The 26,377-nt window shown below is 33.2% G+C and overlaps 3 protein-coding genes across 4 annotated transcripts; 1 reads left to right on the plus strand and 2 right to left on the minus strand.

The window, feature by feature from the left end:
* Positions 1-1,678: 1,678 nt before the first annotated feature.
* LOC132315961 (pentatricopeptide repeat-containing protein At3g29290) lies at positions 1,679-5,095 on the plus strand. Its single transcript, XM_059814425.1, has 2 exons — positions 1,679-3,760; positions 4,849-5,095. The coding sequence occupies exons 1-2, from the start codon at positions 2,015-2,017 to the stop codon at positions 5,032-5,034; spliced, it is 1,932 nt and encodes a 643-aa protein (XP_059670408.1). The 5' UTR covers positions 1,679-2,014; the 3' UTR covers positions 5,035-5,095.
* Positions 5,096-7,913: 2,818 nt separating this feature from the next.
* Positions 7,914-12,316, minus strand: LOC132315962 (membrane-anchored ubiquitin-fold protein 1-like). Its single transcript, XM_059814427.1, has 5 exons — positions 12,005-12,316; positions 11,200-11,512; positions 8,645-8,809; positions 8,247-8,348; positions 7,914-8,170 (listed from the first exon to the last, which is right to left on the minus strand). Exons 2-4 carry the CDS (start codon positions 11,330-11,332, stop codon positions 8,293-8,295), a joined length of 354 nt encoding a protein of 117 aa, XP_059670410.1. The 5' UTR covers positions 11,333-11,512; positions 12,005-12,316; the 3' UTR covers positions 7,914-8,170; positions 8,247-8,292.
* A 2,324-nt stretch (positions 12,317-14,640) lies between these two features.
* LOC132315963 (probable galacturonosyltransferase 13) lies at positions 14,641-25,489 on the minus strand. Of its 2 annotated transcripts, none has more exons than XM_059814429.1 (6): positions 24,874-25,489; positions 23,115-23,173; positions 22,783-22,938; positions 17,515-18,105; positions 16,674-16,976; positions 14,641-15,785 (listed from the first exon to the last, which is right to left on the minus strand). In XM_059814429.1, the coding sequence occupies exons 1-6, from the start codon at positions 25,082-25,084 to the stop codon at positions 15,507-15,509; spliced, it is 1,599 nt and encodes a 532-aa protein (XP_059670412.1). In that variant the 5' UTR covers positions 25,085-25,489; the 3' UTR covers positions 14,641-15,506. The 2 variants fall into 2 exon arrangements, with proteins under 2 accessions (XP_059670412.1, XP_059670411.1); XM_059814428.1 differs by having other exon boundaries at positions 22,783-22,941.
* Positions 25,490-26,377: the final 888 nt, after the last annotated feature.

The following is a 26,377-nucleotide window of genomic DNA, read 5'->3' on the forward strand; positions in this document are numbered from 1 at the left end:
AAGATGGGGGGAAAATAAAAGATTTTTTTATTTTTACCTTTTGGTGTTTGGCAAAGGTTTAGGTTGAGGTTGACGTGAGTCTATCGGGCTGGAATGGTAAAATAACTTGCTAAAAATTGATGAGTAAGTTATTATTGTTAGGTTTTAATTTTTTTTTTTACATCTAAACAAACTAGCCTAAATGATTTATCTTTTGCGGGAAAAAAAAAATAGAAACATGATTTTTTTTAAACAAAAACCTCATTGCATGTTTCACAATTGTGTTAGGATTAAATATCTAAAGAAATAAGAATTAGTTTAATATAGTAAACAATTATTTTTTTAAAATAAGTTACGCCATCTGAGAATATATAATTACTTCTTGAATGACACTTCTAAACTACAATAAAAAAAATCAAATTAATTATGTGTATGCTCAAAAACCTGTTACTCAACCGTATTTGGTGAGTTAACTACATATATTTTATTAATTGGATACCACACCTACTGGATTAATTAAATTGATTAATAATAATTATACAGCATATTAAATTGAACCAAACTAATTATTTTCATCTTCAAATTTTCCCCATATCTTTTTTTTCCTAATGTTAAATAAATAGATTATATGTGGGAACTATTAGCTCCCACTTCTATTTATAGGTTAAGAGTAATGGATTCATATCATACTCAAGAGTCCCTAATATTCTAGAATAGGATTCTAAAATACTTTCAAAATCTAAGATATTTACCGGATTAATTCTAAATATCTAAAATATTCACCATACTATACAATTTTAGAGTATTCTAAACAATACAGTAGTTAGATTTCAAAAGTCACGCACTTTTTCAGTAAGATTTTTAATTTTTATATACATTTTCAGATTTTTACTTGAGTTGCCACAATTTTTAATTTGTTCTACAAGAATTTTTCGCTAAATAATGTAATTTTTGTAGATATTATGTACATACATCCTCACATCCACTTAAAGTTGGGAAGGGTGTCCTATTTTTAATACATCATTGGGAATCGCAGTTTTTTTTTTTTTTTCCACGGTTTTATAAGTTCGCTCAATCAAGTAAGAATTCCAAATTGAAGCAAGTGCTTAATCAGATAGAAAATATATTCTGGGAACTTGACTCAATTGACAAATATTAGAAAATTTCATGATAGTTTTTTAAAATTATAGTAACAACATCAACAACCAAAAAAAAAAAAAACTTTTGACATCATTTGAAAAAGGGAAGGATGAAGAATTTTTTTCCCTTTTTTTAAAATTTTTTTTATAACAAAAATGTCTAGATTGTTTGTTAGAACCAAATATCAAAAGAAATAAGAATTAGTTCAATGAAATAAACAGTGATTTTTAAAAATAAAATACATAATGTCATTCAAAAAATAAAATGTATATTACTCTTGAACATAGTTGAAGCAAGTCCCTTTAAATGCAATCAAAAATTCACTATGTTCAAGATTAAAATTAGTAGCCCCTATAGTTAGTGAACTTATTATCATTTTCATTCTATATGATATTGATACTAATAAAAGTTGGATATCCAATCATTACCAAATAAAAAAATGTTACCAAAAAAGAGGAGAAATGGAAGAAAACGCATCCCAAACGCTGTCGTTTACTACTCCCTGACGACATGACACCTTTGCTTTGATTTTTTTAAGACATTCATTCTGTAACTCTCTCTCTCTCTCTCTCTCTCTCTCTCTCTCTCTCGTTTTCTCTATCTTGTTTCAGGAAGTTTTCTTTCCCACCATAGCTTACGTGGGTTTGCCTTAAATTCCTATTTTTTAAGAATTCACAGCCATTTTCAGGTAAACATATGCTCTTATGGAACTCTTTTTCTTAAAGTACAATCAATATTTTCTGGTTTTCAAGCCTCAAGTTCATGAATTGTTGTGAATAATTTGAGAACTATACTTCTAGTGTTTGAAAAATTAAAGCTTATAGCTCCAAACAAATAGCCTTAGTTGAACAGTAAAATCTCCATTTTGTTTGTTTGTTCTTTTTGGGTTCGAAATATGGTAGATGTATTGAGTAATTCACTTACAGTTGGTCCTAAATCATATGGGTATAACTGCCAAAATCGCTCAAATGGCCCCAGGAGTCATGAATATAGAACCCATTATCACTATGTTCTTTGTTGCAATTATATTAGTTCAGACATAAAAACAAACAGAAGGTGTGCTAGAATTTATGGCCTAAACATGGTCTCCATGTCTGAGGAGACACAAACTTGGATTGGAGTTGCACAACCAAGGATACAAAGAATGGATTCTGTATTTGGATCCACTAGGCATGAGGTTTCTAGTGTTGAATTTGGGTCGGTTTGTGAAGAAGTGAACGCCTTGTTTCAAGAAGAGGAAGGAGAATTTACGGCTAATGGTTTGGAAAATAAATTGCCTGCTTGGGGGAATGTGGCAATTCAACCGGACTCGGGGTCTAAAAATGGTGGTATTGATCAGCCTTCAGTGGTTGAATTCACTGCTATAGGGTTGGAAAAGAAATTGCCTGTTTGGGGGAATGTTGAAATGCAACCAGACTCGGGGTCTAAAACTGGTGGTATTGATCAGCCTTCAGTGGTTTCAAAGGGGATGGTCACTGTGAATGAAAATAGGGTACATTTTCTAGAGGAAAGGAATGAAGAGATATTATCAAAACGGATTTTGGGTCTCAGTAGGACAAATAAGGTTAGAAGTGCACTGGAATTGTTTAGGTCCATGGAATATTCAGGTCTTCGGCCTAATTTACATGCCTTTAATTCTCTCCTCTCTTGCCTCCTGAGAAATGAAATGCTTGATGATGCTTTAAGGATCTTTGAGTTTATGAAGGCTGGTGGATATGCTACTGGCCATACATATAGCCTGGTACTTAAAGCAATTGCAGATTCTCAGGGTTATGATGCAGCTATACACATGTTTGAGGAATTGGAAGGAAAAAGTAAGGATTTTGATGCAGTTGTTTACAACACAATTATATCGGTTTGTGGCAAAATGAACAACTGGGTTCAGACTCGGAGAATTTGGGAAAGTATGAAAGAGAATGACCATGTTGGAACAACTGTCACTTATCGCCTGTTGGTTTGCATATTTGTTCGTTGTGGTCAGAACGAACTAGCTCTTGATGCATATAATGAGATGCTTCGAAATGGATTGAAACCAGGTAATGATGAAATGCAAGCTATTATTGGAGCATGTGCGAAGGAGGGGAAGTGTGATCTGGGGCTAAGTGTCTTCCAGGAGATGCGTGACAGTGGACTGAAGCCGAATCTGATTGCATGCAATGCATTGATTAACTCACTTGGGAAAGCCGGGAAAGTCAAGCTAGCATTTAAGGTTTACGGCCACATGAAATCTTTGGGTCATGCACCTGATGCGTACACATGGAATGCGTTGCTTGGTGCCTTACACAGAACAAATCGACATACTGATGCTCTTCGGCTCTTTGAGAGCATCAGAAAAGAACAGAGCTCTCAATTAAATATACATTTGTACAATACCATTTTAATGTCTTGCCAGAGGCTTGGTTTATGGGATAGAGCTCTGCAGCTGCTGTGGCAGATGGAAGCTTCTGAACTGCCTGTGTCAACTGCATCATATAATCTAGTTATCGGAGCTTGTGAGGTGGCTAGGAAGCCAAAAGTTGCATTGCAAGTTTATGAGCACATGGTTCACCGAAACTGCGCTCCGGACACATTCACTCTGTTGTCACTGATAAGAGGTTGCATTTGGGGTTCTCTTTGGGATGAAGTGGAGGAAATGCTGAATGTAAGTGAACATTTATTTACATGTTATCTAACCTATTTAAATTTAATATTTAATCCTCAATTCTCTTAAAATTTGCTTACTGTGCCTCACTGCCGTTGTCATAATGGGAATCAAAATGATATATTGTAACTTTTTTTTTCCCCTGTTTTTAAGATCAGAAATTCTGCAGTAGCTGAAAGTTATTTATAGTAAAATGTTTAATTGTTGAATTTTGCATATCCCAGCCAAGTTAAAACAATACATCGGGCTTTCCTGGTAATACAAAACCTTGATTTGTGACCGTCTGTCTGTATAGAGTTCAGCGGCTAGGGTTTGGAAATTGTGGCATTTGGATTGCTAGTGGATGCTCTTTGGGCATTTCAGATTAATTCACTTGTGCAAATGCATTTTATCTCCATATGCCATCATTTTAATGCATTTTAAGTGAACATTTATTGACATTATCTAACCTATTTAAATTCAATATTTAATCGTCAATTCTCTTAAAACTTGATTACTCTGTCTCACTGCAGTTGTCATTGTGGAATCAAAATGTTAGATTGTAATTTTTTATTTATTCCTCCTTTTACGATCAGAAATTCTGCAGTGGCTGAAAGTTCTTTATGGTAAAATGTCTGATAGTTGAATTGTGCATGTCCCAGCCAAGATAAAACACTACATCGCGCTTTCCTGGTGATACAAAGCCTTGATTTGGGACCATAGAGTTCGGTGGTTAGGGCTTGGAAATTGGAGCATGTAGATTGCTAGTGGACAACCAGCCGCTCTTTGGGCATTTCGAATTAATTCACTTGTACAAATGCATGTTTTATGTCCATATGCCATCATTCTAATCAGCTTCTTCTGTAATTTTTTTTTTTTTTTTTTTTCCCGGGAAAAGTAGTGTGGCATTTTTATCCTTCAGCTGTTTCTGGGGCCTCTAGCTGTCGAAACCATTTTATTCTTATTGTTGCCATCAACGCATATTGTTTGTCGAAACCATTTTATTCTTATTGTTGCCATCAACGCATATTGTTTGTCGAAACCATTTTATTCTTATTGTTGCCATCAACGGATATTGTTTATCTTACTCCATAATGTTTGTCGTGCAGTGGGTCGCTCCAGATTCATCTCTTTATAATACTGCCATCCAAGGAATGTGTTTGAGAGGCAAGATCGATTCAGCAAAGAAGCTGTACACGGAAATGCCGAAGAAGGGGCTAAAACCAGATGGTAAAACACGGGCGTTTATGCTTCAAAGCTTGTCGGGAAATTCAGTCAGACAAAGAAAAAGGTAGTTTTCTCAACTACGATAAGAAGTACTAATTTGTTTTCACTCCCTTTTTTTTTTTTTTTTTTCTCCTCCTCCTCCTCCTTGTTTTTAAGGTTTTGGCTTCGTGACAACACTGAAAGAAGTAAAAACAACAAATGGTAGGAGGAGATTACCTAGAATTCTATGAATCAGTTACCAGAACTGATGTACGGTACTGTACTGTACCTGAACAAATCAAAAGGGCATTGGCCTAATGTTAAACGCCCAATCACGTCCAATAGATTACTGTGTAATATTGTGAGACCGAGATGACAAGAATGCAATAATAATATATTATTAATGAAGCAAATATTATGTATGTTAATATTTTTAATTGTCACTTGTTAGATGACAAATTCTATAGCTACTCATTGTACAAGTTAGCAAAGCACTTCCCCATTTTGCTACTAATATAGTTGTGTTTTGCTCAAGTTTTGGAAATTCTGTTTTGGTTAAAATGTTATCCCATAGTGGATTGAATTTTTTAAAAATTGAAACAATTGTTGAATTAAATTTAATTCTTTGAACCTTATTTTTTATTCACTCTTTTATTTTATTTTTAAATTTATCTCTTCTTCTTCCCTCTATATATATATATATATATAACTTAAAAAAAAATTGCATACAATGCACTTCTTCTAAGGTATGACAGATATGGAAAATACATGAAAAAAATGGGTTCTTAAGTAAGTAAAAACTATTTTCGACCATTTCAGATTGTCAGGTATCAAACTTATTATCAAAACTATTTTCGACCATTTTAGTCTTTGTTAGATACATATGTCCTTAGCCCTACCGCCACTCAAGGTCTATACAGATGACACCTTCAGCTATTTAATTGCCTAATGAAACCTCCCAGAACAGTATGTAAGCTGAACTTTTTATAACCAGAATTCAAAATTTTACAAAGTACTAAAAACAAATATATATATATATAAAGAATAATTTTATTCTTTCTATAGTTCTCTCTTATGAATTTTGTTTTCTGCTGAAGTATGATTGGACTTGAAGTGTTTTTGTCAGATATTTATTAGTATATATAAAACATTTATATTACAAATACACACCTAGTAAAACTGAATGTGTAATATAATCATTTTTAGAAAAGCTTTTTTTATGCCTAAAGAAGTTTAAATTAATGAATTTCTAAAAAAATAAATTAATCCATACCTCAGCTTTTAGATCATTGTATATACACATAATATCTATGTGCATATAATTACAAAATCTACATTTTAAAGTGATTTTTTTTATAAAAAAAAAAAATTAAATAAAAAACTGGAGATAAATTTCCAATTTTTCTAAAAAGAAGTAAAATTCTTAAGAATAAATTCAATTTTTAGGAGGAAGATGTAAAGTTCTCGAGACTAAATTTGTTTTCTATTAGAAAGACGTAAATGAGATTTTTATGAAGAACATGTAAAGTTCTTATGAATAAATTCAAATTTGATGAGGACGCCGTAGAGTTCCGAAAGAAAAAATATAATATTTTATCTAACTTTCTGATACTCTTTGTAAAGACATTTATGGGTCATGAAATAAATGCATTAATAGTTATTGGATTGATAAAAAAAAAAAAAAAAAAATGGAATTAACACAAGACACTGTACTTAAACTTGTGATTAAATTCAGTGACTCAACACAAAGAACACCCATAGAATTTAATGTCATTTAACTAGCTTTCTTTTTGGAAAATATAGAAATAAAAGAACTATTTTTTTTTCCGGATAAGTAAATCACACACGTAGAACAAACATCAACTAAATTGGAGTTGTGTAAATATGGCATATTTGAAAATATGAATAATGATTTAGAGTCCGAAAGTCGAATAAGTCCGTCTAATTTATGTGAATAGGAAAAGATGTCATCACGATGTCATTAATATCCTAATATCGTGATGACATCAACTCATACTCTAATCGGATTTGTCTAATTCTCGAACTCTCCCTATCATTATTCTCGAGAATATTCATTCATCAACTGTTAGGAGGTAGCTGGAACAATTTGTTTATGTTCAACCCTTAAATTCAAACCACAAATATATTGTTATTTGTTAAATATATCCATACTAAAAGATAGGAAATGATTCATTCACTTATTCATGTCAAAAGACACTGGTCCAAGCAAAAGAATAATCATTTGTACAAAATAATATCAAAAGTTAAAGTGCTTCTCTAGTTCCCTCAGTACATCCACTTAGTTGGCACTAGACGATATCTATTAAATAAAAAATAATAAAAAATATAATAATTCATGTAGAGACACAAACAATTAGAGAAACATTAGACTTTTTTCAAGACTTCTACAGAAAACAAAAACAACCAATATAACAGTAAATTTTCTGGAAGAAATCAGAATGCCCAAAATAGTAATGAACATGACAAAATTGGTCCAACATCACTGCTGCATTCAATAGTACAGACAATTATGGACATTTAATTAACTCAGCAGGAATTAATACATTAATTATTCCATATATTTTTTTATTCCTTGGGATGTTAATTAAGCTCTCATTCAGATATCAAGAAATGATGATAAAATTGGTCCAACATCATTTCATGCAATAAACACAGACAACTGGGGAGATTCTATAAACACAGCATTAATAATGCATTAATACTATTTTTTTTTTTCTTCTTGGGAAGTAAATTAAGTTCATTCAGATATCAAGAAATGATGAACTCCTCGTCTTCACTCTCCGCATACAGTAAAAAGGACTAGTACGATTTTACTGCAGTGAAATTCCTCGGCCACTAGAATATATCTAGAAAACCAGTGGTTGACATATCGATCGACCCATAAATTGTGATTTCAGCCATCACATTTTGCCGACTCGGCCAAAAAAATGTAAATTCTGGTCGTGAGTTAGATTGTGCAACTATAAATTATATTATTAAAAATGTAACAAATTCAAATAGAGGAATCTCGGGTTATGGTGCAGAAATAGAAAAAAAGCGTAAAGAAAAAAACAAACAAAACATGCCAAATGGATAAAATGCAACAACTATATGAACACAAAGACCAGCAGCGAAACATGATGTGAATGTGCATCTCACCAACTGTTCTTATCGGTCACAATTCAATGATTTCAATATGTATGCCATATCCAGCTTTTTTTTTATCTGCAGCGGTGTAAAGAACATAATTATTAAAGAACTGCCGAAAATGATGAGAGTGACAAAGGAATAGTCAAAATACCTATAAAACCAGCCATCAGTGTTCTTCCTGCTCTTGGTTCAGAAATTTATAATATAACACAAACACACTTGCTCTGCTTTGGTTCATTTGCCACTTTCTTTTCTGCTCCAGGAAAAAAAAAAAATAAGTTCATTACCGAGAAACTTTAAGGAAAGAAAACTTAAATGAAGCCAGTCATTAGAGTCACAAAATGGTTCAACAGAGCATAAAAGTACAAGTAGATAGGTTTCATAAGCTAAGAAATAACATATCAGACTCACTTCAGATGGTACGAATAAATCCATTCCGTTAAACACAAGGGATGAATAAATATGACATGTTTCATACGTTAGAGGTCTGAAAGATGGATCTTGGAATATATCCGAGAATACCCTCGAGAGTCGAGACATTGTCCATACCTTTTTCTATAGGCGGCGGCTGAACAACAACATGCATGGTTGTAAGTCCCCCAGGAATATCACATAGTGGGCTCCTGCACTCTGCCACTGTTCTGTTATTCTCCAGTATTTTTCCAGCACTAATTAACTTTACGTCTTTTACCGTCCTTGGACCATTTTCCTTCTCTGACATGTAAGAAAATACTTCCAGATCAGTAATAATAAATCTAAAACACTTGCATAAAAGGGTAACAAAATACAAAACAAGATAATTGTATAATTGATAAGGGAGAGGTCATGCTATACATGATAATTGATAAGGAATAAAACCATACAACAATGAGCATGTCATTCTTAACTACAGAGACCTGAACCAAGTACTAACCACCCATCCTCGTAAAGTTTCTAAGTTTCTGCATCACTTTTGATTTGTTATAAAAATTAGAGTTATTTCAAGTTGATTTGACTTACCAAGGTCCTTGTTTTTTGCCATTTTTTTACCTTGAGTATTTGAGAATTGAGTACATGTTAGTAACAATGTGATGAGAGGAAAACAAAAATAAGAGAAGTATCACTTTGATGTAATATGATTATCTCAGCTTCAGCATTAATAATCCCACGCAGGTAGAGAGAGGCAACTTCAATCTGAAATCAGAATTTGTAAGTTTAAAAAACAATGATCTATATTTTTTTTTTAGGGGGGGGGGGGGGGGGGGTGGGGGGTTGGAAATCAATGATCTATGATCTATGGTCATTGCAGAAATAGATGCTTTTGAATAACTATACTTGAATTCGGGAAAATAAATTTTTTTGTAACAAGTCAAATGCATTCTGAGCAGGTTAGAAACCAGCAATCAGATCAGCCAAACCTTACAGCAATTCCAACCCTGTAATCTGGTACATGAGTGAAAGACACTTCAATCTTCTAGACTTTTCATTCAGTTAGAAAGGTTTCCATTCCATTCTCTGTCAGCCACATGCCACAAGTAGGAGGAACTTCAACGGGCAATTTCTCTCACACTTAAAAAGTAATTATGTTATATAGTCTGACAACTTCAAGCAAGGCCATGAACAAGGGTCTGCATGTAGGAACCATCTACTAAATCAAAATCACATGTATGGTCTTTTCGGTCTAGGGCAAACTTTCCAATTGCTCCAAGTGCTTCAATCAGTCAAGGGTCTGAGGGAAAGTCTAACACACTATCGGTATCGCTAAGTTAGCATTCTGGTCGTCTTAAGACCGAGTTGGAAAGCGCTGTTTGTAGAGTCTCTTTCAGTTCAGGTCTTGAATCATTTGGCAAAATTTGGGAGGGAGAAGGACTATAGGGCTAAGAGAAGCTTGGCATATATGATTAGTTTGATAGGAAGATTGGGCCCAACCCATCTCCTACTGCATTCCCATTCCGGATTCTAGAGTTGGATTCGCCATTCCCTTTTCCGTCAGTAATTCAAAGATGACCCTTCTTTTATTTATGTCAACTTAAAAAGAAAATAAAACTTGAAAGTACAGTTCAACCAGTTCTAGACATTTGTACAAGCATTTTAAGTAATTTTAATCTATTAAAATATAACTTCTAATTCTGTAAGTTTCTTACCAAACTATGCTCAATTTTGAAAATTTGTTAGTTCTCTTGCCTTTCTTCTTCATATATTCAGGTGCTTTTTACGTTAATTCTTTCTAAAAAAATTCACATTTTATTACTCGAATTAACTTTATAACAACTTCTTTAACACGAATAATTTTTGTCTTCTAATCTATGTAAAACAATCTTAAATATTTGTACTAGTGCTATGATCATATCCCAAAGATTCTCTCATTGATCCTGCTGTCAAGGATTTCTATTGAAACAACTTTGAACATGTTCAACCTGCACACGATGCAGTGTTAAATAGTTCGGGTGTGCATGTGTCTCATGTAATTGAAAATTCCAATGTTTTACGTACTAATTCAAAAGAATTTAATACCAGCAGAATGTATCAAATTATGCTGTTTCAGCGATTATATTATAATCATTCACAGTGAAGTAAAAGATGGATTGGTGCTGTCAATTACAAGAACACAATGCACCTTTATATCTCCATAATACATAAAGATGCATCCAACTGTTTGAGAGATTTTATAAATCACAACACACATTTTCCATCGACATGGCTCATCGCTTTTCCCTTCCATCTCAAAACAATTCGACTGCCTCAAAACTGCCCAAACCCCATCATTCAAGAACAAAACCCAAGATGGTGACTTCGTGAATAATAGTGCGTTTATTACACATTCTAACTTACTTCTTGGAACAAAACAACTAACAGAACTCATTGCACATGGAAATGAAATTTAATTCCATCATTTGGACACATTATGATATTCTTTATGAGCTCTTGCATGAATTAATAACTAACAATCATAGAAAATTCCATCATTTGGACACACTACGATATTCTTCCTGAGCTATTGCTTGAATTATTAACTAAAATCATAGAAAACCATAAATAAAAAATGAAAAAACTATGCATACACTGACTTCCAAAACAGAAACAAGTTTGGAGCAAATCAGATTTAATAAGAGGACCCAACTAACCTTTAGGCCATTGAGCAAGGATGCTTTCCTTCAAGGTTGCAACACTTGTCGCCGCAGAAAAGCTTTTGGGGCCGATGTCCGATCCATCAGTCAACCGGAACTTGATCTCTAGCTGATCTTGCACTCCAGACATCTTCCAATTCCCCCCCACAGACTCTTGGTATCCTAAAAACCCAAGATCGTCACTTGGGTATCTCTCCAAATCTATCAAACTCCAATACCCCAATTAAACTTGATATGACAAATCAAGCAATTACAAGAACTGAGTCTTCATAAACCTCTAGAACTCATTCAAATCCTGACTTTGGGAATTCTGGAAAATTGAATAAAATCAATAAATAAATAACAATATTTGAGTTTTGATTCACTCCCTATCTTGAACAGGAAAGGTCAATTAACAACTAAATTTTAGAAGACTAGATAAAAATGGAAACACTGCCAAAAACATTAATATTTCAATTCTGATCTATAACAAAGAAAATTATCCAGAAGTAGAAAATTTTCACTTCAATATTTTTGATTGAAAATTGTAGAAGTTAAGAGCCAGAACACACATCCACACACTCTCTCTCACACACACACAAACACGCAAACATATAGAGGGAGAGAAGAAAAAAAAATCTCTCACAGCTATTTCCAACAAACATAGCACCACCAAACATCAGAATATCCACTAAAATCTATAATTGAGTCACCTCCAAATCAATCAAAAAAAAGTCAAACACCCACCAAAAGAAATGGTATTATCTACTCAAATCTTTAAGTGTATCCACTAAATCAATCAGAAATCAAGAACTTTACTCACATATATGCTAAAAACCTTCATGGGTAGTCTTACTCGGATCAGAAAATGACCCGGGTCATCTATGTTCCAGAGTTTATTGGTTGAATAACCCAAGCTGAAGAAGAACAAGAAGAGGAAGAAGAAAACCAAATGGGTTTAATAAAAAAATAATAATAAATAATACTAATAGTAATAATTTATAATTAATTAATGATTGAGTAAGACGAAGAAGAATAGGAAGATATCAAAGTGATCTCCAGAGAGACGAGGCTGTTTCGGAGATTTCAAAGTTTTCTTTAATCTGTGGTCAATGAATCCATCCTTTCGACCCTTTAGCCTTTTACTTCCAATCCTCCTAATTCTGTGGAAAATTCCATTTTTTTACTTTTTTTTTTTTTTTTTTTTGGTTAATAGTACAGTGTTTGGAGTGAAGGAAACTAATGGAATGAAAAAAATAAAAGGAGAGAGTAAAAGAGAAATCCACTGCATTTTTTTCTTTTTCTTTTTTTTTTTAAAAAAAGAAAAATGTGGACTTTTTTTTGTCTTTTGTTTAAGAAAAATGTGGATAAAAAATATCATTTTTAGGGCATGTTTTATAAAATAGTTGCTAAGAATTCAAAATAATTATTTTGGCAAAACTATAAAAGACCTTTTGTAGAAAATAAATTTGTTTTTAATTAAGTTCTTAAAAAATGTTAATTAAATAAATTTTTGTATAATTTTTTTTTTTTATGTTTAATTTTTAAAAAACGTAAATGTGTTATTAAAAATATGAAGGACTCTTAGCTAAGAAAATAATTCTCAAAAATTCAAAAAATATAAAACTGATATCAATTTTCAGATAACTATAAAAGATATTTGTCTTAAAACATACCTGTTTTAAACTGAATTTTTATAAAGCATTTCTCAAAAACTATCAAATAAAATAATATTTTTTTGGTTTTTAGTTCTCAAAAAAACTGAAAAAAAAAAAAAAAAAAAAAAAAAAAAAAAAAAAAAAAACAAATGAATCAAGTAAGGACCAATTTTTTTTTTGTTTCACATGTTTATTAGGGGAGAGAGAGAATTTTCCTTTATTTGGTTAGGTTAAGAACATCAAGCCAGTATAAAAACTTTTAGCCTCGTTTCATCTTACCTACCTACCTCCAAGTACATCATCATTAACAATTCCTCTTCTTGTTATAATAAACATGTTTCATCTACTCCTCTTTGGATGCCACCTTAAATTAGTTCATTTCACTATTAATTTATATGAAAATTCAAACTGAACACGTACAACTCCTTCATCTCACATATGTCAGACAATTACAAAAAACATTCTCTGAAAATGACCTTAAAATCTATATCTAAAGTGTGAGATAAGAGTCTTTACTATTACGATATTCTTTGAGCTTTCAACAACTAAATTCAATCATAAATTATTAAAGAAAATAAATAAAACTAGACAAACATGGATGGTACCACTTAATCTTCATGGATTTATACTATTCAGCTTTCCTAAGTAATTTTGTTAAAAAAAAAAACTTTGCTAACTGATGTGAAGATGGTGTATGTACCAAACAAAGGGGGTTGTAGTTGGACATGTTACATGCTCATGGCCTTGGTTAGCTTACTCATTTGTACACGAGAATGATTGATTGTGGTACAATTTAATGTACCTATTATGATGTTTAGTCAAATACAAGTTACGACTATCAATCTTAGTAAGGTCTCATCCGACGGCTCAAATTGTCTGTTTGGCAACAAAAATAAATTAAGAACCGTACAGATAGCTTGGACCACCTTTTTTTCGCAACATCCCAAACAACCCTTTTGCTAATTAATTAATTAATTATATATATATATATATATATATGTCAAATTGCGTATGAGAAATTATTAAATGAGATGTCAATCACAAGCTGTTTATGCAACTAAAATTAGTGATAATTCTGCAATTACAGGAGCCTCATGCCCCGGAATAAGTTATGCATGCGTCATATTTGATAGTGGAGAGGCCGAAGAACATTGGAGGTTGTTCCATTTAGGATAGAAAGAAGCAAACAAGACTTAAAAAGATTATAAAACGCCACTAATTGAGATTAAACCAATGCTAATCATTCAATTAAATTATTGTTGAAATGTCATCTTCAAGGAAAGCAAAATGCCAAGAGGGTTGAATCAAGTGGAGGAGGCTAAATTATGTAGTAATTGGAATGTCTCCAGCACTAGGAATGGACACCTTGAGGTATCAGAACAACCAAATCCTTTGTTCGGATTCTATCACCATTCTTATGGGTTTCTTGTCATCATCAACTTAGCAAATTCCATAAACAAGAATCTTGTATTAAAAAAATACCATTAAATTTTTAGTCAAATCCCTAACCCTAATAAAATATACTTAAAAAGATAACAAATTTGTAAAACATAATTATAAGAACAAACATGACGGGAATACCATATTGCCACTAACCGATCAATTTTTAAACACTGTTATGTAAAAGCATAAGCATATTTGTATAAATATTCAAAAAAACATATGTTTGTATCTTTTTGCTGGTTGACAACAACCTGAGCTGCTTATGTTCCATAGCTTAGTTACAACTCAACTAAGAAGAAATCAAAGTGAGACAATACAAATCAACCAACACGAAATCAATAAGTCAGACAACAGAGCATCTCAGAACTTTTTTTAATTATCTAAACTGTGATCACAATATAAAGAATACAGGGAATGATGATCATACAGACTATACACGCATATCAAATGAAATGAAAAATAGTAACACTTCCATGACTGGGAAGATCCCCCTTTTTTCTTTTTCTTTTTTCAAAAACGAAGCAGCAGCAGAGAGAAAAATCTGCACATTTTAAATGTTTCTCATGTATGATACATTACAATTGCCGACATATAACCTAAAAATAATTGACCAACTCGATGGGTCCTGTAACAGAGCAATCTCCATAATAGTATGAAATCCAGAAGGGGTACAAGAATTGGGAATAAGAACCAAAGAGAAATGAATTGAAAAAAATAAAATAAAATAAAATTATATATATATATAGATATGAGAGTGTTCAGGGGCTAATGGGCTTTTAATGCTGGAGCCATACAGATCCCAGTCCTAGCTTTCTTCTTCAATTCAAGAATTTGTATGACTGATGGCTTGTTTGGTCAAGAGCATTACCCACAAGTTTGTTGTAAGCACCAAGTATTAGGAAAGATCAACCCCTTTCCTCTGGAAGATTGAAAAAGGTATCATTTTTCCGACCAAAAAAACAAATAGATTGCTATGTTACAGAACAAAAGAACGACTCGTATGCCTGTGCTCAGTATGCAGGTCCTCTTCTTCAAAGTGGGGGGCCAACAAGAGATCCGGACCTTGAATGTATATAGTCTTTTGGCCTATCTTCTGTTTCCTTCACAAATGGATGTATATTCACAAAATTTTCTAGCTGCAAAAGGATTTTCTGAAAACCCCATGCGCCCTTAGTCTTCCAACCTCTCTTTCTTCTCTAACCCTCTTCAGTTGTTCAATAACAACTATAAGATGTGGCAATTCTTAATAAAATCATTAGAGTAGTTAACATACTTGGTCCAAAATGGTCTGAGATGCTCGAAGCCAATTTCTAACCATGGTTTTGACTGGCCATTGTAGTGAATGACAGCAGCCCTTTTCACTCTCTCGACGTTTGTCTCATTCTGATAGCCTAAGCCAAGCATGTGCCAAGATTGGTTAATTGGGTGCACATGACCCTTAAACGCAATCAAAGCTGGTGGTAGAGTTCCAAGCTTCCACAATGTCAGGTTTGAATTCAAATTCTGCAAAATCCCAGAGTCTAGGTAAGACATGGTGATTATGGATCTGTTGCTTTCCAACATCCCAAGGTATATCTTCTTTGAATAACCAAAAGAATGAGATCATTAATATATCAATATTTATTACAATGTAGCTACTTGTTCAGATGTTGAAATTTCAGCAATTGCGTAAGACAAGAAATTCAGATGGGAAGGAGGCAAAATCCAACAAAACTTTAAAGTGAAAGGATATTACATTCATTATACCCTAACATGTGAAAGGAAGGTTTTTCAAGGCCAAAAAGGGGAAAAAGGAAAGTTGAGACCTTTGCCTCTTTGCCTCAAACTACTGGGAGGAAGGAATATGGTGGACTTGAGGGAAAGGCCTCTTCCTTATCTTCTTCCCCTTCTCCTTTCCCTCCTACAAAATTATGGAAAGCCTATACTTCCCTCTCCTTCTCCTTTCCCTTTCCTTCCACAGTTTCCTCCTGTCAAACGGACCACAAGGTAAATTTTTTGGGCTCCATTTGGATTGAATGATTTGAAACAAATGGTTTTAGGTTCAATCATTTAAAGAGTAGAATTTAAATTTAGATTTAGGTTTTAACAATATGCATAGATTGATTATCTTGTATGTATGGATTTCATGTACCAAGATGCATGGAGTTATTTGCTCCATACTGGTAAGGATTCTAGTTGCGCAAGACTTGTAATAATGTCTCTCATACCTCTAATCCAAAATCGCCTAGGGTTTTTAGATACAACTCCAATAGCTAATCTTTTATCTATACTCAAATCCCTTAATTTCAAATCCATTCATTAAGTCAAATGTATTATTATGTCATTTCTGAATCCTTATTATAACATGAAACCAGAAAAGGCGAAGAAAAGGCAACAATATTTGGAATTTACCTCCTTCACCCAGGTAAGATAAGTGTCTCTTATGCTTGTCTTCCTCCATGCAAGTAAATCAAAGATGTTCATCCCATAACCCCATGCACATTCGTCAGGGTTCAAATTATTTGCTATGAGGGGATGTGAAAAATTGAAGTAGGTACTGAACCGCTTAGACATTACCCTCGGATCTTCACCTTTACAGGTTTCTACAGCTCCATTGACATTTCCACCAAGGTCAATTTCCCAGAGTGGAGATAGATCACGCTGAATTACAACATCATCATCTAAGAGAACCACCTTGTCCAGGTTTGGGAAAAGCTATGCAACACAAGCATATAACATGGTCAGTACTTAAACCCATTAAAATAAATAAATAAAAACTCAAAAGACACAAAAACAATAGCAATTGACCATCTCAGGTGTGTTGTATGGTAATACACACTTAGTTTGTGGCAGGAACTGACAAAATCAAAGTTCGCACACACGCAAATGAAAAGAGAATAAAGTTATCAACCAGTACCCCCGTCAATGAGTGAAAGACGGAAAGCAGGGTTTGGTGTGGTGTGAGGGGTAGTAGGGACTGGGGGAAGGAGCGTTAGAAAACAACTAAAACATTATTTCCTAAAGAAATTCGAAACTGTTAGAATAAATTTCATACTCAAAATATTTTGGGTCTGTTTACCCAGCAGAGAGAGTAGGAGAGACAGATTCCATTGGCCTGCAATTCAACCCCTGAACCTTTAAAATAGATACTACCTCTAATATCAAGCTATGGTTCTTTCCTTAGAATCGTAAATGTTAATGTTCGGTTGTCCTCCTATAATGAAGGAAGAAGTATCATAAATCATCTGATTACCTCTGGTAAATATATGCGAAGATGGTTGAGCAAGGAAATGTACTTTGGGCTTCTAGCCTGCAATTTTGAAGCAAATTTTCGTGGAGTGATATCACTGAGATTGGCCCCAGCAACATGATTGCCATGGTAGTAGTTCCTGATCCCATTATGGTTTTCTACAGCTTCAAGCACTGGAACATTCTCTCTTGTTAAGAAGTCAAACTGATGAACACCTTTTACCTCAATAATAGCAGGAGAGATGGGATTTAAAGCAAACCATGAGTGCATGCCTGCATAAGTTTTCTTGTCAGTGATGACATGGAAAACTACCTTCTCAGGCTTTAGAGATGACTGAACAGCAGAAGAGACCACAACTGAGGCAGCCAGAATGTTGTCAGTTGACAAGACAAAGTGGTGGTAAGAGTTATCAGAAAGCAAAGGGAGTAATTCTGGTGAAGGCAACTGCCTGCGTGCATGAGCATTAGATGAGTACTCATCAGTCAAACGCAGAGAGAGACAATGGAGGCCTTTGGGAATGGCACTTGCTGCAAAGTGTTTGTTCATCAGTTCGGCGAATTTTAGTTCTCGGATCTCCCTGTCAGATCTCTCCATCTGCGAAAAAGAATTTGTTTTAGTCGAACAACAAGAGCAGAACAGGCTTGAACCATATATATATAAAAGGCAACAAACACAATGTTTTCTTTTGCCATGCAAACTTTACATTTCTCTAAATTCGTTTTGTCTTATGTATGCAAGCAAAAGGAGTGATGAGATCAGGGTACGTGGGTAGGAATCTGTTTTGCGTAAACCCAGACACAAGATGGGTTTCATTTAACGGATTAACAAACTAAGAGGCTTTTTTCCATGAAACTATTATGTCTAGAAAATAAAATTAACTAGGTGCAGATTTTTTTATTTTATTTTACAAGGAAAGTAGGTCAAGATTTTACCACCAAAAGTTCTAAAATAACAATTTTCACCATTTTTTTGCTCATTTTATCAAATCTAATTAAAATGGGTGGGAAATACAAGAACATTGATCATCCAAAAATTCAACCAAAAAATAACCATTCATCTATGTAAGCTTCTCACACATCTATTAAGCATGTACCATCCCATATGTGTGTGTGTGTGTAGAGAGAGAGACAGAAAGCAAGGCTCGTGGTATGACTTTCTTGCATTTCAAAGAATGTCCCCAATTTTGACCTAGATAAAGAAGCAAAGAGGTTGCAGAGCTGAAACTCCCACTCCCCTTCACCCCAACACCAATTACTCTCCATAATTCTCCTAGTACACAAGCAGAAAAGCAGGTTTCCATTTGAAGGCACATGTCCTATAAAAAAGAACTAACTATGAAAAATAAAACAAAATAAAATCAAACTTGGGATATCCCAAATCTATACGATTTTGAAAGGATGAAAAACCTATCTCAATGTTAGGCAATACTTTAATACATTCCCTAAGAGGCTCCTCAATAATAAACCAAAGCTCCTGATATGTAGAATAAATCTTCAGTTATTTTCACACAACAACAGTGCAACTTCTGAAGGTTTCACACTTTCACTTATAATATGGATGCTTTAATGAAAAATCTAATGGTTGAATTTAACTTTTCTAAGGTTGACAAAAGCACATGTCCAAATTCATCTTTCATTAACTTCAATCTTCCTGGCTATCTATTAAGCACTCATCACCCTTTTTCCTATAAAAATTAAAAGAAAAATTGAAAAATAAGTTCTTCCAGAGTCATGTGGAGTGTGCTTCTCTTCTTATTTTGATTCAGGAGTCAGGAATGAGATTCTACACTGCTAGTATGGGGATAAGTGATTTTAAAAAGTCAAAACAGGTTTAGAACATGGCTTCTTAGGGATTGTTCTACTGGATCCAAAGGGAGAAGAATAAGAGGTTGTTTGAAGATGTGGAACTGCTAGTATACAGATGCCGATTCAAGCCTTACTTTGTAGAGAATGTCTTTTGCAATTTTGTTGTTTTTCCTTTCTTCTATTGAGTTTCCAATCCTGTATACTTGGCATTTCTACTTGTTCGCATCACTTTACAAATTTAAAATTCCTATCCCATAAAAACTTGACAAAAGGATCAAAAGCAAAATAATATGACCCCACTATCAAGGGGAAAAAAAGAAACAAAGATCTTGACAAGAATGGATTCACCCAGAAAATCGAAAACTTAATGCCATAAAAGCTTGCGTGATTCCCTTCACTCCAGATTGAAGTTTCTAATAACATAACGGACATCATAATGGTTATGGTACCAATAATGCAGATATGGGATGTCACAGACACACAATGTAATAGACGTGCTATGTCGCTATTGTTACCATGAAATTTTTTTTAAACACACAATTCTTCCAAAATTATGAATACACATGCTTTAATCTATATATATATATACAGATTTGGTAACTTCTATGGCCAAAAAAGTGTTCATATATGAAAAATATTGAAAGTTATGCTAATGGGACTTAGCAATGAATTGTTTACAAAAAATTAATAACAGCAATAAGAATAAGAGTAAGAATAAGAATTCAAATAACCATGTGAATGTGAAGACTATATAAGTTCCATAGAAATCAATATACTTATATATATATATATATATATATATATATATAAATGAGGAAAAATCAAAAAGAAAATGAAGCTTACCAACAAACGGAATTTCCCAAACACCTGATTCAAAATCAAAGCTTAAATCTTGTATATTATGACTTTAGGGCAGAAGATCTAGCCCTAAAGAGTCTTTTCAGTGAGAGATCAAATTTTGAAAAAGAGAAGCAGAAATGTGATATATAAACCTAACTAGCTAGCCGGAACTATTGCTATGGTACTGAGAAGACCATCATGGTTGTACTTTTAGTAGGCCCGATATATCAGTCCATAATGAATTCATCCCTTGGTTATACCAATACATAATAGCAAATAAGTAAGGGTAATGAACAGTATTAAAAATCATAGTCCAAATATACCATGAAAGGCAAAGAGGAGCTATATCTACACATTCAGTTTAATTCAGGCCTACCCCCTCCTCACCAAAACTTTCATATCCAACAGTGATCCAGGCTCCAGCATAGTCTACATGAGTCCAAACGAAGAGAACTAGTCTTCTATCAATTTTCTTGTTTTTTCCCTTTTACATTCTTTTTCCTAATTGATTCTTTTCTTTATATCAACTGCAAGTGGCAAAACTGGCTGATTAAAAAATTATCTGAAACCCCAAATGCTTCACTCGACTAAACCATTCTAGATGTATGCAAAATATTTTTAATTTTGAGTGCATTTATATAATACATATTCTCGAAATATTACTCATTTAATAACCCAGCAGGGCATTAAAAAATGTTTCTAATTTTGAGCAGAATGTTGGGCATTAAAAAAGAAACAACTAGCTTTACTAGTGATGATCTTGGAAAAAGAAAAAGAAAGAAAGAAAATCATTAATCATTGAAATGGCCTTACAGTTCCTTAATGATTTAGACGTAGCACGATGCTCCAGCATAGCATCCATCACCACAACTAGCTTTACTAGTGAGTCCATATGCCGGTAAGAAATGAAATTTTTTCTTTTAAGCAAAAACTATACATGATTATTCTCAAGAGTCAAGAACGATTCAAATAAAATCTTTAGAATGTCAGATTAAGCATTGTATAGGATTCATACTAAAATCATAAGACGTAAGAAATGAGAAAGATGTGAAATTCAATAACAAACACTGCCACAAGGAAACGGAGAGGCAAGGGGAAGGGCAATGAATATGGGAGGACAAGAAAGAAAAAGTAAAACCTAACTGATTAACTTATAAACATCTAACATCCCCAGCTAATTCATATCCACCAGTAGAAAGCTTGTCTAATAGGTGCACAAAGTGTAACTTGTTTTCTTAAGAAAGCAATGGAAAAGAAGAGAATAGATTGCTCCAGAATTGATGTTCTACCTAGTCTTACTGTTAAGATAAAAACAAAAATCATAACCCAAAGCTCGTAATTTTGGTTTGGGCAATGAGAGACTCTTGATTTTCTTCACTTCAACCATCTTTCTTCTTCTCAATCTTATTCTCATTTAAACACACGTATTAGAAAAGGAAATATGCCTTCAAAAAGATATAAAAACCTAAATAATATACCAGAAGGTCCAGAATTGTTGAGAAAAAATCAAAATAGAACGCTAATCATATTCATAACTACCAAGTCAAACAATTTTACATTCTAGCCCATACCACGAATTAAATCAGGACCTCTTTAATCACAATTGCTAGGCTAAAGCACCACCAGAATTGGCATTAGTTTTCAATACATAAAACGTGGATCATTTTTGGTATGTGGTATGGGAATGGAAAAGAAGGGGTATGCGTATATAGATAGTATAGTAGCAATGTATTGACAGCATGTAGCTAATCCAATTAGTTATGATAGCATGTGGTTTGACCAAGGTAATGGCCTTAGATAAAGCGTAATCTGAACCCAAATAATTAGGAAAAAAGATTTGTTAAGTTAATTTAGTTCCAGTGCACTGGTGTTATAGTTGCATGATTTATAACTTCATAATTGATAATTCAGTGGCACTTAGAAATACTAAAACTTAAAAGGCTTTTTATAACTTCTGCAAATTTAACATAGAAGAATGTATCATGCTAAAAATAAAGAACTTCATTGTTTGATAAAACTGAAAATTAAGCACTTCAAACATAAGACGCTTGATTTTAAGTGATGAAGTTTTAAGTGCTAGTGAAAGCTTGGTCTTAGGAATTGAGTTCCCTTGTTTGTAGTTTGGTTTTGGCTTAACGAACTCCCTGAAAACTTGTTTGAATTTTAAGCATTTAGTCCTCCTAGCTTAAAATTTTACCTCATTTTACGTGGAACTTACTCTTAAGTGATATCCAAATGTCTTATCAAAAGCACTTAATTGGATAATTAATTAATTTATTAAGAATTTAGTATTAAATGGAGTTATCAAATGTATCCTGTATAAGTTGAGCAATTGAGTTATTGAACTGGTATGCCATCACTGGAATCTTCCCCAAAAGAAATAAAAAATAAAAAATAAAAAAGCCTATCAATTCATCTTTCGGATGTCTCTTCTTAAGAAAAAATGGAAATCAGCAGAAGAAAAGAAATAAACTTTGGAATGCTGAGTGTAGTGCTTATGAATGAAAAGTAAGTTTCACACAGAGCATTCTAAACGAAGCTGCGAGGATACCACCATTATAATTTCTCTTAAACAGTCACAATATAAATAGATAAAGGAAAAATATTGTTGTAACATGCCACTTACCATTCCTTTTAAGATAAAAGCAATTTCCTTTGCTTTATACTTTTTCTTTTCCATTTCAGAAACAAGTTTACCAAATGATTCTGGAAGATTCAGGCTATTTGGGGTATTCTCGGTGTTTACTTCATAGAGGATCTTGTAAAACTCACTAACCAGACTCTGCTGCAACACCACAACTACAGAATCAGCTTTTAAATAAGTAAATAAGTATCTATAAGAAATTTGTAGCGAATAAGAAATTAAAGAGAAAGAACATGAATCAAACAGGTAATTCGGTATTGTGTGATCTGAAAATATAAAGTAAAGCACGACAAGAGACTATTAATATTATTTACCTCTGATTTATCAATTCTTCCAAGAAGAATCCTTGGTCCCCACCGCCTGCCAAAACAATCTGAAGCACAAGGATAAAAGGAAGAAAAAGGTAAATAGAAAGAACAAACGAAAAGATAGATTAGCCATTAATAGGTTAAAAACATTAAAAAATAATTTTAAAAAAAATAAAATGAAGAAAGAAAAATAATATAAATAACACTCCCATTCAAATAATGTATTGATGCAAAAACATTATAGTAAGCAAGCACATGAATAAAGCAAGAATGACTTCCAATATAAAAAGAAAATAATAATCCACCACCAATATCAAACAGCCCAACAGCATTGAAAAGATAGCACATTCCCGTCTAAATGACACACACAGTGTGGGGGCTTGCCACGTGTCTGGAGGGGATTAGTCTCATCCAAAGTGTGGGGATGCCCCTCTTGTCACCAAAAAAATAAACATACAGTGTAAAACCAGGCCACAATAATGAGGCATGAGGTTGCCATATAAAAATTTTAAACTGACAAATTAAAGTGCTCAATCATAGAGAAAAACAGACATGGTCATTTAATATATAACAATAGTAAAAACTAAAAACACATTAGGAAAGTGAAAAGACCAATCAACAGCTAGAAGTAAAAAAGATAAAGAGAGGGAAATAGAATTAGAGCCATAGGATAGCCAAGCAAAACCAAAATGAAGAAGTTCATGCATAATATGAATCTAGCAGATGAGAAGGATGAAAAGATACTTTGATTTGAGACTGATATACAGAACAGTTGATATAGAGAGAGAGAGAGGAGAAAGAAAAGAACCGAGCATAAACCAGAGAAACCACCTTAATAATGGGGAATTGACTCAACCTAAATGGAATCAGTTATATTCCTTTAAGCTTTGGCTGAGACAATAACTGAAATCGAGTGTTTACTCTGGCAACAATTCAACACTAAAAAACCAAAAATAAAATAAAACCTCAAACAAAATTTTGCATCAGCTTCAATAAATGATAAGAGTAAAATGGAAAGAAAAACCAATCAGCATATTCAATATTCAAACAATAATCCATTTCCATGGAGAACAGCAAAACCAACATCCTCCAAAATAAACCCAATTCTCATCCCAAAATATGAACCCAATCAATAGAACAGTTTAACTAGTTGGCAAACCAACCATTACATAAAAAAATTAAATGACAAAGTATAAGAATATAACCAAAAAACAATATCATAAAATTGTCACAGAATTCAAAGATAATGCATTCATAATCTACTTACAGAATACTTTAACATGATTAGATTTAAAATTAGAAATTTTCAACAGAATCTACTACTGTCCATAACTCCGCCTGTGTTCTTTACATAGCTGTTCCCTAACCCGGATAAAGGAGGAGGGTTGCATCAGGTAGCTCGACAGCCTGTGTAAAACTCTGTCATGACTAATATGAACATGAATCCTATGAATCTACCACCGTCCATAGCCGAAGGAATAAAAGCAATTCAGATTCAGATTTAGGTTCAGCCATCATATTAACTATTAACCAATTTCAGATCTCTCATAATGTAAATAACTAAAATAATCCGACAAAGAAGCTAGGCACTTACACAGCATAAATAAAATACAAGAAACCCAATTCAATTTGAGTGGAATCAGAACAAATAGTAGCAGAACAACCACATTCTACAATAAAGCAATCAAATTTATTGCGCAACCTATGTAAAACAATCACAAAAAAATCAATGTATCTCTATATACAAACAATCAAGATTGCGTACCGAATGAGGAGCACTTGTTGACCCCTTCAAGCGTAACAACAGCAGTGAAGATGAAGACAAATGGCAGCAAGAACGCGAGGATTAGAATGGTGTGAAAGAGTGTACGGTACGAGATGTGGCGAGCTGCGACCTTGATCTTCATCAAGTCAACAAACCCATTGTTGCTCGATATCGTAATACTCCCCATGCTCGGTGAGAAGTGTAGCTGCATCGTCGCCTCTGCAGCCCCCTCTTCTCAAAACCCTAGAAACATGAAATCCCCAATCCTCTTCTTCCCCCACCCCAGCAATTCTCAACATGTGATCCACCGACACAACCACACCAAAGTGACGACAACGACTCAGATTCAGTTGAATTACTTGTTTCGTGCCTCCTCGGAGGCCAATGCATTTGAATAATTTACAATAAATTACAGTTTTGTGTGTGCGTGTTTGTGTGTGTGATTTCAATTGCAGATCAGAGTGAATGAATCAGAGTAAGTTCGTAAATTTGTACTCGCTTTCTCTCTCTCTCCGGATCGGAGAAGAGAATGTAGAGAGAGAAAGTGTCTATTATTAGTTTTATTTCCTTGTTTGTAAAAGACAATTGATTGGCATAGCCCAATTGGTAGATCTAATTCCTCTTTTGTGGAAATCTATACTTAAATATAAAAATAATAATATATGCTAGTCAAATGTCAAAGCCGTGTTGTGGTAGAGAGAGAAAGGAATTTTCTAGAGAGAGAAAGAGGGAGGGAAATATGAAGAGCAAATCTACGGTGATGTCATGCTCACCGTCAATGTACTCACTACCAACCGTTGAATTTAAAACAAGTCTAATTTATTAGACTACGTATTTCCTCCTATTTTCAAAAAAATAAAAAAATTGTATTTCCTCCTACTTGAAATATATATATTTAAATAAGAATAATAATGATAATGATAATGATAATAATTAGTAGAACAATTTTATTTACTTATTTATAAAATTGATTAGAGGTAATTCTCACAATGAATGGTTTTTATACTCGTAGTTAAATTTTAAAAAGTCTAATTTATTTTTATTTTTTTTTAAATTTGAGCTCACGCCGTAGTATTTTTCAAAAGATTATATAAATTAACTTATTGAAAATAAATTTAAAAAAAAAAAAATTTGGCATAGAGTTTTTGGGTTGTAATTGTTTGACTCTTTGATGATTAGTCCCCCACTCCTATAAATTAGTTGAGCCTGATTGTTGGTTAGTCTAAATTTTTTTTATTTTTCTATGCAACGTTAATGAATTTAAAATTTAATTAATGGTATTTTTAGTCAAAATCTTGTTGCGTGAGAGAAAGAAATCCGAAAAAGTGAAAATGCAAATTTAAAGATAGACGATGAATGTCATCGGACCAGCTGTTGAATTTAAACAAAATCTAAACTATTAATTTGGAGAAGGATTTGATTCCTTATTTATAAAAGAATTAAAGTATTATATCGAATCCGGAAAGAAGTAAAGCATTCAATAATATATAAAAGTTTAAATTCA

Source organism: Cornus florida, unplaced genomic scaffold (genome assembly GCF_030987335.1).
Source record: "Cornus florida cultivar Cherokee Brave unplaced genomic scaffold, ASM3098733v1 CherokeeBrave_3.0.0_Hap2_Chr07, whole genome shotgun sequence".
NCBI classification, from domain to species: domain Eukaryota; kingdom Viridiplantae; phylum Streptophyta; class Magnoliopsida; order Cornales; family Cornaceae; genus Cornus; species Cornus florida.